Source organism: Gymnodraco acuticeps, unplaced genomic scaffold, assembly GCF_902827175.1.
Source record: "Gymnodraco acuticeps unplaced genomic scaffold, fGymAcu1.1, whole genome shotgun sequence".
In the NCBI taxonomy this organism is placed as follows: Eukaryota; Metazoa; Chordata; class Actinopteri; order Perciformes; family Bathydraconidae; genus Gymnodraco; species Gymnodraco acuticeps.
In genome coordinates this window covers 137,449-151,781 of record NW_022992253.1, presented here as the reverse complement: position 1 = coordinate 151,781, position 14,333 = coordinate 137,449, and the positions used below count along the sequence as shown (strand labels likewise).

Below are 14,333 nucleotides of genomic sequence, written 5' to 3'. Positions count from 1 at the left end.
CTTCACTGGCCTGTGTTTTGAGTGACAGGTGTTCAATCCAGCTGGAGTCTGACCTGGAGGAGATCTGAAACACCTGGTGATTACAGAAACATCATTGAAGATGTGTCCATATGCATCAGTATGTGTGTGTACACAAACACAATAAAATCAATATACATTTAATATGTTTAAAATAATGTTTGGTCATGTTATAGGATTACCTGTATGAAGATCCAGTTGTGTGTTCAGGTGAGAAGGATTCAGGAGCCTGGAACAAACAAAGTTATTTATTTTGTATTTGAAAAATGCTTAGTAGTCTGGATCATCTGAGGTCATTATCAATTTCAAACTGTCAAAACACAGTATTACCAGCCAATCGCAGTATTACCAGCCAATCACAGAACACAAGCACCAGCCAATCACAGCACAGTATTACCTGCCAATCACAGCACAGTATTACCAGCCAATCACAGAACCGAAGTACCAGCCAGTCGGAATATTTCCCATTTCGTCGGGCATCCAGATATTTTAAATGGTATCGTCATATACATTTATTGAATCAACTTGGTGATATGTAATCCTCTTAGGCACACCTCCCATTAAAAAAAAGAAACAAATTCAATAGAAATATTCAGTCGCGGCCGGCCCATAGGGGTGCCGCCCCCCCTCTTCCCACATGTTTGATTGTCATTAAAAATAAAAAAATAAAAAATATATATATTTAAAAATAAAATATATATATATATTTTTTTTTTTTAATGAACAAGGTAAATATTATATAGTTGGTATCAGTAAAATGTATAATCTACGATAAAATCTCGTTTAAAATTGTTTTATGATGTCTAAAGTTACTGATAAGTCACATGTTTCCTGCCTGGCCGCAGCGTGTATCATTACCCTCTCTCGTCCGGGCGGTAGAAAGGAGCCCTCAGCCAGAGCAGCAGCAGCCAACAAGCTGACTGTTGCTATCTGTAAACTATGCCGCCGAAACATAATTTCAGCCAATCAGCGTCGTCAGATCTGATGCTCAAAGGGCGCCCTGTCAGCGCCCTGGCCTGTGTGTCTGTGAGTTGTATGGACTCGTATCCAAGGTGACGCTACAGTAGTTGTTGAGGATGGCTGCATCTGCAGGTGGAGACTCCGGGTGCTAGTGGATCGCTGGAGCTGTAGATTAACATTTACATGCTTATTGTAGTTGTAAGGGCAATGCCTGTAGCACCATGGAGCGTATGTGTGGGCTGGACCTGTATTTTACAGGAAAGGAATGAGCAGAGGGTCGAGTTGTCGATTCTTGTTAATGTGGCGGCACGTGGGGGGTGTTTGTTGGAAATCCTATTCAACTAAAAGACAGACAACGCCACCTTGTGAATTGCACCCAAGGAAATAATTATTCCAAGTACCAACAAGGCACTCAGGTTCGTGATACTGAGGGGCAGGAGACGTGGTTCCAATTTATCAAATGTTTTATTTCTGGCATTAAAATATCATTAAAAACACCATAAGATCATTATACACACTGGAAATAAAGGGGGGAACTCTTAATTCAGGGATGCTGAGGCTTACCAGTGGATGGAGGTGACGAGGGGTGAGAGGGATCCCAACAAAGTAAATTAAGGCACCCGTGATCACTACACACTCAATCAGGGGGGAGCACAGCATGACACACAAAGGGGGAAGCCACCACCGGGGACACCAGCACCACACCTTTGGCTCTCAGCAGTGGGTGACATTATTGTCACAAGTAAGAAGGAAATGACATACCTAGGATCTATTCTTGAGGCAAACCTCTCCTGCGACAAAATGGCATCCAATGTAATAAAAAAAGTCAATCAAAGAACTAGATTCCTATACCGGATCTCCTCTCTGGTAAACAAAAACACCCTGAAAACTCTGGCAGGAGCACTCATTCAAGGGTACTATGACTATGCTTGGACGTCATGGTACCATAGCACCTCCAAGGCGCTAAAAATAAAACTTCAAACATCGCAAAATAAACTGGTCAGACTACTGCTTGACCTTTCATCTAGAACCCACCTCACCTCTGCCCACTTTGACAACCTAGGATGGCTTAGAGTAGACGACAGAGTACAGCTACTTGCAATGGGCCTGGTCTACAAGATCCACTACACCTCTATGGTACCCATGTACATGTCAAAATTCTTCCCAAAGGTCAAGGAATACCATGATCATAACACCAGAGGGAGCTCCACAAATCATGTGAAACCCAGATTTGGCACAAAAAAGGGGGAATACACGTTTCGCAATTATGCCACATCAAGGTGGAACGCTCTTCCCACAACTGTAAAGGAAAGTAAAACTATACTTACCTTCAAAACCTCTCTTAAAGAGCACCTTCGGGGGAGAGCATTGCAAAACTGGCCCCGGTAATGGTACAAATCTCAACCTGTCGTTCAATGGACAGCTTCCCCCCCCATCTATGTATATACTCGCATTTTAGACTCTGTTACTAACTGTATATCTGTAGACTTGGTATGTCTTAAATGTCCGGTTAGGATGTATTAGAATGAAATCTAAAATGAAAATTGTAAATAAGCAATCTGTATGTAAAAAACCACCTGTATGTAAATTGTAAATAAGCCATCTGTATGTCAAATATGTCTTATATGTCTTATATGATATGATTAATTGGAAATGGGGGACCCTGATGTAAACAAGACGAAATTCTTTCTCTGGTCTGCATCCCCTTAACAATTGTATGTTTTGAGCTGTACTGTACTGTACCCAATATACAAGCTGTTAATAAACTTTTCAATCAATCAATCAAGCAACTAAGAGGGGCAAACAAGACACAATTACTGGGATAAACAGTAAACACAAATGAATACACAGACCAACACATAAGATAAGTATAAGACAATAAAAAGTCAAGAATACTACAAAATACTGATTTCAAGTAACTGATATTAACTGAAATAAACAAAACAAATTTAAAGCAACAGGGTCGAAAACTAAACCAAAGAAACGAAAATCAACCTAACAGTCTACTTAATCTTGAATTAAATAAACAAAACAAACTTAACTCAATGAAATAACTAATCATGAACAGAGATTAATCGAACAGTCCGCGATAACAATGTTTAAAATATGGCCCTGTAATGAAGAGCAAAGGCACAGTGATACCAAGAGGCTGGTACAGACAATGTAGGCCAAGAGCAACACCCACCAGGCAGTAGTGTAGCGGTGAAGCACAGTAGGGCAGGCAAGCCGGCTGTGCAGACAGACACAGCCGTGAGGGCAGACCAGCCGTCCAGGCAACAATCAGTCAGGCAAGACACTCGTAGACGTAGAGCAGTCGTGGATGCAAGAAAGACGTAGAGGCAAAACAGACGTGGAGGCAAAACAGCAGTCCTTTATCACGCAGAGCCTAGCAGACATTAAGTTTAAGGTGATGTTACGATAACAATACCAGGTTAAGATCATTCAGGAAGAATGATACAAGCAGAAGGTCTACCTTCCGATCAGGCCAAGTTCAGACAAACACACGGCAGGAGAGCTTCATTTACAGCGGCAGCAGACATGGGCTGCAGGATCCCTGCAAGGGTCTACAACCAGCGATACATTTAGTATTCAGGCTAATTGTCATGCTAGGTGTACAACAAACGGCAGCCACCGCAAACTCACCGGTGCCAGCGGAGAAAGCACGTCAGCGGAACCCGGAAGTGGCCTTCGTGCCAAAGAGCAAGAGGGAGCAAAAGCGACACTGACCCCTCTTTATAAAGGTTGCGCCGTGTGGTGATAGGGCTGAACAGTTTATCCTGCTGCAAAACGTTTTCTGTGACTCCTCAGTCCTCACCCTCTCAGACTTTGAGTTGCGCGCGCTGCTAAAGAGACGCGCTACCATGGAAACCAAACAATGGTGTAGCTCAGAGTCCTATAGAGATACTTGGGCCCTTTCTCATTTCATCAAATCCCCCTCCTCGACTCCTCGGTCCTCCGGTAGTGACCCGGAAATGAATTTCAGCGCGCCATGTTGAAGGACATCTAATTTCTCTAAATGCACTTTGAGGACCGAGGATCGAGCGTCGAGGAGGCTCTCTGGAGGAGCTCTAACCGAGGATACATTGATGGGTCCTCCACGGTCCTCCACGGCTCCTTCGTGGATGCATTTCCGGGAACAGAGATGTTTCAAAGAGTCGTGACGCACGGCCGGACTTATCTCAGCCAATGACAGCTCTGCATGCATCCCCTGGATATTATTTTATTAACTGCTTTCATCGCGACGCGATGTTTACAGTGAGAACAGCTGTGAGGTCCGTGCAGAAAGCAGAGCAGTGTGTATAATATATATCACTCAGTATAACAGGCCTACTCTCTTTATTTGCTTTAGTTTAGTAGATATCTACAAAGAGTCGATATTTTTCTAAAACCATTTAGTGCTTCACATAATAAAATACACAACTGCTGTAGCCTGTTTTAGGAGCTGTATGTGCGTGTGTGTGGTGTAGGTGTGTGTGGTACAGTGTGTGCATAGATGCAGCAAACAGACAGGTCTCAGTTGGTTTGGTGTCCTCTGCTTACTTTTAATACTTGTAAATAAAACTTTTGGCCCGGGCGATATATCCAGTCTCTGATAGTGTTACGTTATTATGAGAGTGTTCTGTTTGATTCTGAAATTGTATATATTTATATAAATATATACATATATGTGTGTGTGTGTGTGTGTGTGTGTGTGTGTGTGTGTGTGTGTGTGTGTGTGTGTGTGTGTGTGTGTGTGTGTGTGTGTGTCCGCATCTGTAGCCTGTTATTGTCTCATCATTATACTGCACTGTCAATGAATCAAAGTAAATATATTAGTGGTCATGAACACATCTGTCCATCAGACAGAGGGCTGCTGTGCCTCCTGTCATCATTAATGGACGTCTCTTTAAAATGACTGGTCAGAGGAGAGGAGTTCTCATTTCTCTAACCGCCTGCTGCTTCCCCTCCTCTCTCCTCGGTTCCCCTCCTCGGCTCCTCCGCTCGCATCTCCTGTGGGCGGGACTAAGTCTCGAGGATAGAAGTCGAGGAGGGGAGTCGAGGAGGGGAGTCGAGGAGGGGAGTTAGAGAAATGAGAAAGGGCCTAAGAGTTACGACACTCCCATAGACCTCTGTTGTAAAAAATGGCGGCGCCTACTTCCGGGGTATGGACATCGAAATAGTTCAAAATATTGTCATTTGGGTGTTGGACCTCATTCACTTACATTACGGCGCGTCGATTAGTTCCAGAGGTAAGTTGCTGAAATATCGAACTCTTTTGAATTGTCAACTGTCTATATTGTATCAGAGGCCCTTTATGATGCTTATACTGGTCTTCATTTGTATATGCACAGCGTAATTATCTATATTTTATCTTGGTTGTTACAACCAATTTAGCTAGCATTGCCTGCTAGTTAGCTAGCGCGACTTCGTCAGCTTTGAAGGTAAGATTTCAGTAATGAATCGCTAGCAGCTTATATATCAATGATGCTGGGTAACTAACAACCAGGATTTAGATTGATTATGTTTTTTTTGTTATTTTGGTTTTTATCTGCTGAACCTGACCGTGTCAGCCATCCTTACGGCCCGTCTACACTACAGGCATCGAAAAATGCTTTCAACGCTTCGCCCATTCAGTTGAATGGGGTGACGTAGTTGATTTTGAATCTTCGCCGAACTGCATTGTGGGGAGCGGAGCGTGGCTTTGCAAGCATTGCGAGCATCAAAAGTTGAGCAATGTTCAACTTTTGAGGCTTGATGCTTGGCATCAGCCAATCAAATCCCGTTTATGCAAATCCCGCCAGTACAAGCGCTAGCCAATCAAACAGCGTGCAAGCTGGGAGAGCCAGACCGCAGTTCATTTCCTCATATTCCAAACGAGAAATTACGGTAGCAAATCACCTGGTTCTTTACGACCAGAACTATTTACCGGGATACAAACCGGAGGAACCAGGCATGGAGGGAGGTGGCAGAGACAGTGGGTGAAACTGGTAGGTTTTCGTCTGTTTGGGGAGTTTATATCCAGTTTACTTCGTTTTAACATTGCTATTGCTTTGTATGTCGGGGGCGGGAGATTCATGTGATTGGTTGTTGGTCGCCTTGGGCGCGAGAAATCGCCAAGCCTCAGACACGCCCAGCTTCAAGATTTTTTTATGCCTGTAGTGTAGACGGGCCGTTAGTCGGCTTTTTCTGTATGATATGACTTAACTGCTAGCACTAGTAGAAATGAGGTGGCGTTTGTGATAAATATTTCATTTAATATTTCATTGAATTTTGGGATATACTAACATTTATTATGTGACATGTTGACTGTACTTAGTTTTTTTTTTTACTGTTCCGTGTTAACTCATCTGTACTGTACAACTAGCCTAGCGCTACTTTTTAATGCTTGATGGCATGCTAGGATAGATTCCTTTGTATTATAATATACACACTAGTTTAATGATTGTTCTTCAAAGGTATTATTCAGTCTTAAAAAAATAATAGCCTACTGAATAGGCTACTCTACAGCAGTGAATGAAGGATGAGTCTAAAACATGGTCATGCATCCAAAATGTTTATTTTTAACAAAATAAACACATAATAAGCACTTTTTTTTATTCAGCCTCATATGTCAGCCATGGCTGTTGCTGCTGCTGCTGGCGGAGGCTGCTGCTGCTGAAGGAGGGTGCTGCTGCTGGAGGAGGCTGCTGCTGCTGAAGGAGGGTGCTGCTGCTGGAGGGTGCTGCTGCTAGAGGAGGTGCTGCTGCTGGAGGAGGGTGCTGCTGCTGAAGGAGGCTGGTGCTGGCAACGGCTGCAGGTGATGACTGCTGAAAGAAGAGGAGGCTGGAGGCTGCTGACGGTGGACCGGGAATGGAGATGCCAAGTACATCGATGGCAACGAGTAAGGTGTTTGGCAGTGGCCTAGATGTTATGACCTTCGGTGCAGAGGTCTGTTGGGTCTTCTTTGCCTTCTTACTCTGACTCTTGCTGCCAAGATACCCTTTATGTTTATCCTTCCTCTCAGCCCTGATGCACTTTGATGCAATCCTTAATCTCAGCCTGATGTATGTTGAGAGGATTTTTGTCTTCAGGTCATGGCATGAGGGAAGGTTGCTGTCCAGCAACATGGCTTCTTGTTCAAGCTGTGACACTGCATTTGAGGACTCCATGAGGGAATCGCTCGTCCTCACACGGAACAGCTGCTCCACGTTCTGAACAAGGGTGAAAACCTCATCAGATGGACGGTAAAGTGCACCCCTTTTAAATTATTTTAATACCAGCAGACCAGCTCTCTCATTTTCACCATCACTGACATTTTTCACTAGGGCACACTGGCATTTGTCACAAAGTGAGAAGCTGATGACCCTTTTCACGATGTATCCTGCAAGGTGGTATAGCACACAGGACTTGGTTTTAGTGATGTCAGGTGGTGTTGTCAGGTCTACCAGCTGCACCACTCTCAGAATGTCAGGAGGACTGCAGCTGCTGTTCTGCATGTCCAGGAAGTCTGCCAAGTGGTCTGATCCATCCTCCACGTAACTGCCAGTATGCACTGGCGATAGGAACTGGCCCACGGTGACAGCGCGCAGTGCATATTGGAACTCTACAGGTGTTGGGACAGAGTTCCTCAGACGAATGGACGAAAATGTGTTTTCCAGGCAGTCTTGAGTGAAGCGGCTTGTGAGAACAAATGTGTGCCCTTGTCTCAACAGGTCATGCTGGACCTCCAGGATTGTTGTTGTGGCCATCACCAGTCCTGTCTGGACTGGTTTCCAGCTGCCCTTGGGACCGATCTTCAGGCCCCGAAACAGATGTTTTTTTTTGTAAATAATTGCTTACCCTAACCCTTATTTGTAAATAGTATTGCTTTTTTATAAATAGTTGCTTTATTGTAAATAGTTGTTTGTAAATATTTGTAAAAAAGTAACCGTATGTGGATATTGCATCGACCAACCTCGAAGCACTGGAGAGGACGCGCACAGTGAGAGAGATTCTCTCCAACACAGGGTGAGATCGCTCCTTTGTGCCACGCCGATCATCGTGTTTTCCTTTTTTGTGGATTATAGCCTGAAAAGGCCTACAAACATTTCTGTTTTTGCCGCCGACGGGCACAGGAGCAACAGCCTTTTTTTGTATCAATGAACTACACTATGGCCTGGATTAGGCAGTAAAGACAATTTCAATGTATCGCGAGTGGACTTTTTGTTGGGTTTTATTTGTTTTGTTTGGCTCGAAAAACTGTGAATACATTTGAATAACGCAGAAAACCTGTCTTTGTTTATTTTGTTAATGTGTGCATATAGACTTTAGTTAATACATTTCCGTGGGGACTATTTTGTGGGAAGAGCAGATTATCCGTTTATTATTTCTGTTTACCTTTTATAATATTATTTCATTCAAGAACCCCTTGTGCGTTTAATTAACACAACTATTTTTAGATAGTTGATCGTTACATGTCTGTCCCATAGAAGAACATGACAGCGCAGCGCAACTATACTACGGACGTGACTGCCCTGGCAGTGACATCAACATAGCCTGCTTGTGCTACCACACTTTCCCCTCAAAATATCGTTAAATAACGAAACTTGGAAATAGTGCCAATCCATACAAAGTGTAACCACATCATGTAAATATGAAAGCAATCTTTAAAAAATAACAGCGTTGGTGTTGCAGCCAATTTGATGTATTTTAATATTTGTATATGAAGGTGCTGTGATACTACTGAATTGACAATTTCAGGGTACAGCCTACTATTTGGGGAGGACACAGGTGCACAGCATTAGGGATTGGGAATCACCAGAGGGAAGCCACACAGTTTTTCAACCGTGCGTGTTTTCGCTTATTTTCTGTTTGTTTTGAGTTAATTTCGGTTTATTTCTTTATCAGTTAGTTGTTTAGTTATCAGTTAAACACCTGGCTCTTGTTTTGCTGTCATCATCCTGCAATCCAAATAAACATCTTAAATGCACTCAAAGAGAAGACCTGATTTGCTGTCAACACCACACGTCTGGAAAAGCTTCACACCATATCCCTCACTGGCAAATATTTGTTGTTCGGTTGCCTTTACAGTTGGTTTAATCTATGACTATTTTGACCATGTTCGTGCTGTTTTTGCCATAGAGAAACATTGCCCCGGAAGTGCGTTTTGAACTATCCCGGCATACATAAACCACGTGACCGGCTGGCGGCGACATCAAAGAGTGTCGTAACTCTTTCTCTCTAGGGCTCTGGTGTAGCTGTATTAAAGTCCGAGTGGAAACAGTCGTGAGTAAATCGTATTTTGTCAGAAATCGGGAGAAATATGAACCCGGGAGGAAATCGGGAGGGTTGGCAAGTATGACGCACGCACGCACGCACGCACGCACGCACGCACGCACGCACGCACGCACTTGAGTGTTCCCAAAGCACCAGTGTTCTGCAGTTTGTGTGGGCCTGTTGCACAGTTTTGGAATATTCATAGCTGACCACACTGAAGATTATGGATTATCTCATATTTTGAAGCCTCAATTTGTCCTCCCCCCCCCCCCTCTAACATCACCAGAAGTCATAATTTAAGGGGCCATTTCTCAAAAAAATCTTCTGGGGGAGGATCCCCCTGGACCGCCCTAGTATGGTTTGGTCGGTCATTTCCATAGCCCCACCAAAAATATGTTCCACCAGCTGCCACTGGAAATATTCATAACTCAACCAAATACCTGAATCATTTCAATCAATTGCGAGCGTTACAGCATTTAACTTGACAGCCCTAACAATTATATTTGAATTCAGTGGTGAAATAAATACACTTCACTCTTTACGCTCCTCTCTCACCTTTCTGTCAGTCTTCACTTCCTGTTCCACATTGGAGTCACCTGATGGAAAGAAGAGGTGAGAGGTGAGAAAATTCAGAGAATTGTTGACTGTGACTGAAACTTGTGTGCGTGTCCCGATGCTAAAATTACACCCGCTGAGTAAGTATAGCATTAGTTGAATTGTTAAGTACAACGAAGAATATCCATACATTTTGTTTGGCTTTGCCAGTGTGGCTTTGCCAGTCACACAGAATTACACTTGAACAAAGAGAAACATTAGCAGCCAAAATGATTTAATAGAGCTGTATCAAAATGGAATTAAAATATATTGTTGTTGTACTATAAAGACTATTTAAGATCAGATGTAATGTACAATATCTTGATGAATGGAGGATATGGTTTCAGTACTCACAGTTCTTCTGGATCTTGGCTCTGATCGTCTCGTTATTGATCCTGTAGGGATGAACACAATCCAACAGTTTTAGATCCAGATAAAATGAAGTGTTTGTTCTTTAAGTCAGCTTCAGAGTCCTGACTGATCTAATGCTTTACATCCCATGATATCTTCTCTGCAAACTCTACGACTGACAACCACAGCTCAGAGGTTGCGTTAACCGAATATTTTCCGTCAACCTGGTCTCACCAGAATGTGATACTCCACCACGACTCCTTAACACCGCAACACCTTAACACCGTAAGTGGTGGAGTCACGCACTCTGCTACATTTACGTGTCGGCACCGCGCAAACAACCCCAATGTAAAGTGAATGAGGCTCCTTTGTCGTGGTGCACACACGTATTTCTACAACGTCCCGCAGTGAGCTTTTATTCTATGAAACGTTTTTAAAATCTACTTTATAGCTTGTAGTAACTCACGGGAGGCTTCTTTTATTTTATTTGTATTCATAATTATTTTATTTTTCGTCAGAATGTAAAAATTACATTAGTTACGAATTTGTGTTCTCAAAAAACAGTGCATTGTGTGTAATGCAACTGTGATTTTTATTAAATGAGTTAGTTTTTAAGGAAGGCCAGAGTTTCAGCTGTGTCAATAGATTGTTCCCTTTAGTTAACGTTATTTAAAAGATAATGATCATGTCCCCTTTATTGTATTACGAGCGTCCATTCCTATTGGATAACGGATGTTGTACACAATGAATTGTGTACAATGCTTTTGTATTTTCCCCTTTCGATTCGGAGTAACAAATATTTTTTCTGAGTTTTAGGAAGGCAGAAGACACTACACTACCCAGAATCCTCAGCTATCGTTTGGGACTACACCATGTGCTTAGCTTGACAAACCCTTTATATATATATACAGTCTATGGACAAACCCCGTGATCAGTCCTCAAGCTCTGTGATTGGTTGACCTACAACTGCATTCCATATGAAAAAAAAACGTTTCGTAAAAGATAAAATCATACTTTATTCAGCAGTGCTTGCTTTACTCTTTGAAAGTCATCACATGAATGCATTGTAATAAATGGTTTGGCTGCATTAATTATTACACATCTGTCATAGTTCTTTATTTATCTACAGAGATCGGGGTTGCATTCCAATAGTCCATTTAGCTTAGGAACCTTCCTAACGGAGTGAAATGACCCGGAAGTACGTCAGTGGCAGCCATGATAAGTGCCGTTCCAATTCTCCAAATGTAAGGAAAGGAGGATTCAAACTTCCTTTATAACCTCCTTTAGCTTAGGAACCACTGGACCTCCCTAACCGAAAGGAGAGGAGAAAATGCTGCCCCACAATGCATTGCAGCCGCAGCATTTGCCATCACAACAGTCGGCCATTCACGGAAACAACCGATTATGACCGAGAAATGATATCATGAAAGTTACGGTGCTTATTAAGCATTTTAAAACGTATGTGGTAAGTTGCCAAAGTGCTTTTTTCTGAACGTTCATCAGTATTATAATCAAAAAGAGAAATATGAACGTTAGTTTTTACTGAAATGATCAAATAAAGTCGACCTCTCACAGTCTTTACTGAGCTGTGTGGAGTTTGTTCAACTTTTAAAAGATGTTTGAATGGTGATATACACAGGGATAGATGTTAAGGACTAACGTTTATAATAAATACATTTGTATTGATTTTAAGATCTTTTCATCAATCATACGTATTGGGATCATTTGTATTAATGTGGACCGGAGGGAGAGGGTGACGAGCAGAAGTTTCACTTTCCTTTTTTATTTCAATTCCAACTTTGGTCCTGAAGAATCTGTTTCTCTGTTGTCCACGTTCATAAAGCATAAAGCATCAGAGCACGGTGCAGAGTCTCTAGATGAGTCCCTCGTTCTTATTGAACATCCATGTTGTAGTCCGCTGTATAGAAAACTGTAGTTTCCATGGTTACCCCACAGCAGCAGACGCACATTCATGACGTCCGCTGGCGCATCATAAACACGTCAGATAGTGAAAGTGCATTCGGATTCTCTAAAGTACCGCGGTCTCTTCTCCTAAGTCCTTTTGAATTCTCCTATCCACTATCCCTTAACCCCGTGACGTTTCACTCAGAGGTCAAGGGATAGGAGATAGGGTTAGAATTTAGGAGCTGATTTTTGGATTATCCGAACGCAACCCGGGCATCAGAATAGACCGGAAACTATTCTTTTACCGTTCTGTTTTAATTTCAGAATAAAGTTAGTAGTAATAATTTGTTTTGATATTATTGTTTTTTATTAACTACTAGACTGCTGGGTCATGTTAAGACCATATTTTCTGTGTTGCTGTGAGTTTTTTATATCGCTTTTGTGTTACAAATATCAAAACAATAACATCATATATCCGTCGTAAACTAAACCAGAAACAGCAGTATATTTTATTTTGTTAACACTGTAAACTTGACAGCGTTTTATCCCGCACCTCCTACTGGTTAAAGCACGTTACTACACGTTTAGAGTAATTGCAATACAGGAAGGTTGGGTTGCTTTTTAATGACTGTTTTAAAATGCCTTTTTCTTAATGTCTTTCATTTTTGTAAAGCACTTTTGAATGTGTTATATTTGATGAAAACATTTAAATATTAAGAATACATACAAAATAGTGGGAAAGTAGAAGGTCATTGATATAAATATAGAATAGAAAATATCAAGAAGATACTGTAAATAATATCTACAATAAAACAGTTTAGTGCCTGATAGGAGGATGTGCAAAACAGACAAACTAATAAGGCTTTATTTAAACATTAAAGAATACTTTAGGCTAAGGTCTTCTTTTAAATAAGAAAAAAGCTTTGGGGGTATCTATCTACAGATAAATATTAAGCCTGACAAAGTACTTAACGTCTAATATATTGCATTCTACAAGTTAATCGATCGCAGATGGCGTGGACGAATAAAAAAAAAATATATAAAAAAAAAAAACCTAAATGGGTCGCGAAATATACCTGGGCGGCCCAAGTATAGTCTATGTGTGGGAAACCCTGATAAGCCCCCCCCTCTCAACCAACTTCCTCCTGACTGCTTTTCTTTTTGGTTTTGTTTTGTTTGTCTACCCTCCCTCCCAAATGTAAAGCGTCTTTGGGTTCAAGAAAAGCACTATAGAAATAAAATGTATTATTATTATTATGAATGAATATGCTTTATAGAGATCTGCAGATAAATATTTAGTCTTCTCAAGCACCAACAATCAAATATATCTCCTGATTGTTGGCACTTGACAATCACCTTCCCTGAATTTTACTCAGGTGTAACTAAAGTCTGATTTAAGGGTTGTTTATATTTCACATCATTAATCCAAATCTGTAAAGTAACTAAAATAAATGTAGTGGAGTAAAAATACCAGGTTAACCTTAAAGAAAGCCCTCAGGATCATAAAAGACCCCCATCACCCCAGCCACAAACAGTTCTGTCTGCTGCCGTCTGGCAGGCGATACCGCAGCATCCGGACTAAAACCACCAGACTCAGGGACAGCTTCATCCCACAGGCCATAAGACTATTAAACACCTGAACTTATAAACAACATCCATAACATTCATCTGGCTGCTACTTAGAAATTATGTATCTAAAATTATGTCACTTGCATATAGACTCTTATTGCACTTTTTACTATTTTTCTTTTTGTATTTACTTGCACCATTTTTTCTGTGTATCTGTTTTATTGTGTTGCACTTTTGGGGGAGCCTGTGACCTAAGGGGGGGGGGGGGGGTAGGACACGTTCGATTCCTGTGTTGGATAGTGTGCCGTCGATGGGTTTCATTCCATTTCAAAGTGCTTTTTGACGCTCTGTGTAAACTTCGCGCACTGCCACTCTAACATCCAATCACAGAGCTTGAGGACTGATCACAGGGTTTGTCAAGCTAAGCACATGGTGTAGTCCCAAACAAAAGCTGAGGATTCTGGGTAGTGTAGTGTCTTCTGCCATCCAAAAACTCCAAAAAACTATTTTCCGAATCGAAAGGGGAAAATAAAAAAAACATTGTACACAATACAAACCAATCAATGTTGTAGGATAATCAGCCAAACGACTCGCTCCACCCTCGCTGCGAGGGGGACCCAAGTTCCTATCAGCAAAAACATGTGGGTTTGCTATCCTGGCTCCAAAATGGTGGAATGAGCTCCCCATTGACATCAGGACAGCAGAAAGCTTTCACATCTTCC

The 14,333-nt window shown here is 41.8% G+C and overlaps 1 protein-coding gene across 3 annotated transcripts in view; it reads right to left on the bottom strand.

Moving 5' to 3' along the window:
• LOC117540286 (NACHT, LRR and PYD domains-containing protein 14-like) overlaps positions 1 to 14,333 on the bottom strand; it is a 47,255-nt gene that overhangs the window by 3,901 nt on the left and 29,021 nt on the right. For all 3 annotated transcript variants that reach the window (XM_034206883.1, XM_034206881.1, XM_034206882.1), the window contains 3 exons: positions 10,141 to 10,181; positions 9,748 to 9,788; positions 201 to 247 (listed from right to left, as the gene is read on the bottom strand). In XM_034206883.1, coding sequence (XP_034062774.1) covers positions 201 to 247; positions 9,748 to 9,788; positions 10,141 to 10,181 — 129 coding nt within the window. The remainder of the gene's footprint in view (positions 1 to 200; positions 248 to 9,747; positions 9,789 to 10,140; positions 10,182 to 14,333) is intronic.